At 40.6% G+C, this 899-nt stretch overlaps 1 protein-coding gene across 1 annotated transcript in view; it reads right to left on the reverse strand.

Annotated features, from left to right (window-relative positions):
• Window positions 1-863, reverse strand: part of LOC102590686 (putative late blight resistance protein homolog R1A-3) — a 1,931-nt gene extending 1,068 nt beyond the window's left edge. The window contains exon 1 of the mRNA XM_015312934.1: window positions 75-863. Coding sequence (XP_015168420.1) covers window positions 75-863 — 789 coding nt within the window. The remainder of the gene's footprint in view (window positions 1-74) is intronic.
• Window positions 864-899: the final 36 nt, after the last annotated feature.

Raw genomic sequence — 899 nt, forward strand, 5'->3', positions numbered from 1 at the left:
TCTGGAAACAATCCCATGTAAAGAAGGCAAGGTTTTAAGTGGTCTTCTAACTGGTCATAACTTGATTGTATTACCTTAATACTCTGCTCTTCGAAAGCAGGAGAACTTAAGTCATTTGCAACCTCAAGCCACAAGGACGCCTCCCTTCCCATTTTTGCAATAATTCCCGCAATCAGGACAACCACAATAGGCAATCCCTTGCAATGTTGGGCAACTTGTAACCCTGCTTCCAGTAGATCCGGGGGACAACTCTCTCCTCGAAATATCTTCTTCTCCAATAATTCCCAACTGTCTTCGGACGTTAGAAAGCTAAGAGAATATGGATCACTGTGGTGCTGAAGATGCTTAACCACCTGTTCAATTCGTGTTGTGACCATTGCTCTGCTTCCACATTCACCTTGAGGGAAACATATTCCCAAATCTTCCCATGCCTTGACATCCCAAATGTCATCTAACACGATGAGGTATCTCTTGCCTATTAGAACCTTGCGCAACATGTCAGCTACATCATCGTCCTCTTTGATTTTGATCTTATCATTTGTAGCTTGTTTGAAAATCTCAACCAATAACGTCCGCCTATTATATGCTTGCGACACAGTACACCATGCTTTAACATCAAAGTAATTAACAATAGAGGGATTATTGTATACCTTTTTTGCCAAAGTTGTTTTACCTAGTCCGGGCATCCCATAGATGGTGATAACATCCCGCTCCTTAGTTCCTCGGATCAATTTATTCATTATAATTTCTGCATGTTTCTCAAAGCCGACAACTACATCATCATAAATTGATGTAATACTAGGTTTGTTTGAAGTCTCTCCAGAAAAAAGAGTTCCTTTTCCACAAGTGCCAACAACCTCCATGGCTTTGTCACCTTTCATAAAAGAAATGAAAACAAC

This window comes from Solanum tuberosum, unplaced genomic scaffold (genome assembly GCF_000226075.1).
Source record: "Solanum tuberosum cultivar DM 1-3 516 R44 unplaced genomic scaffold, SolTub_3.0 scf00222, whole genome shotgun sequence".
Lineage (NCBI taxonomy): Eukaryota > Viridiplantae > Streptophyta > Magnoliopsida > Solanales > Solanaceae > Solanum > Solanum tuberosum.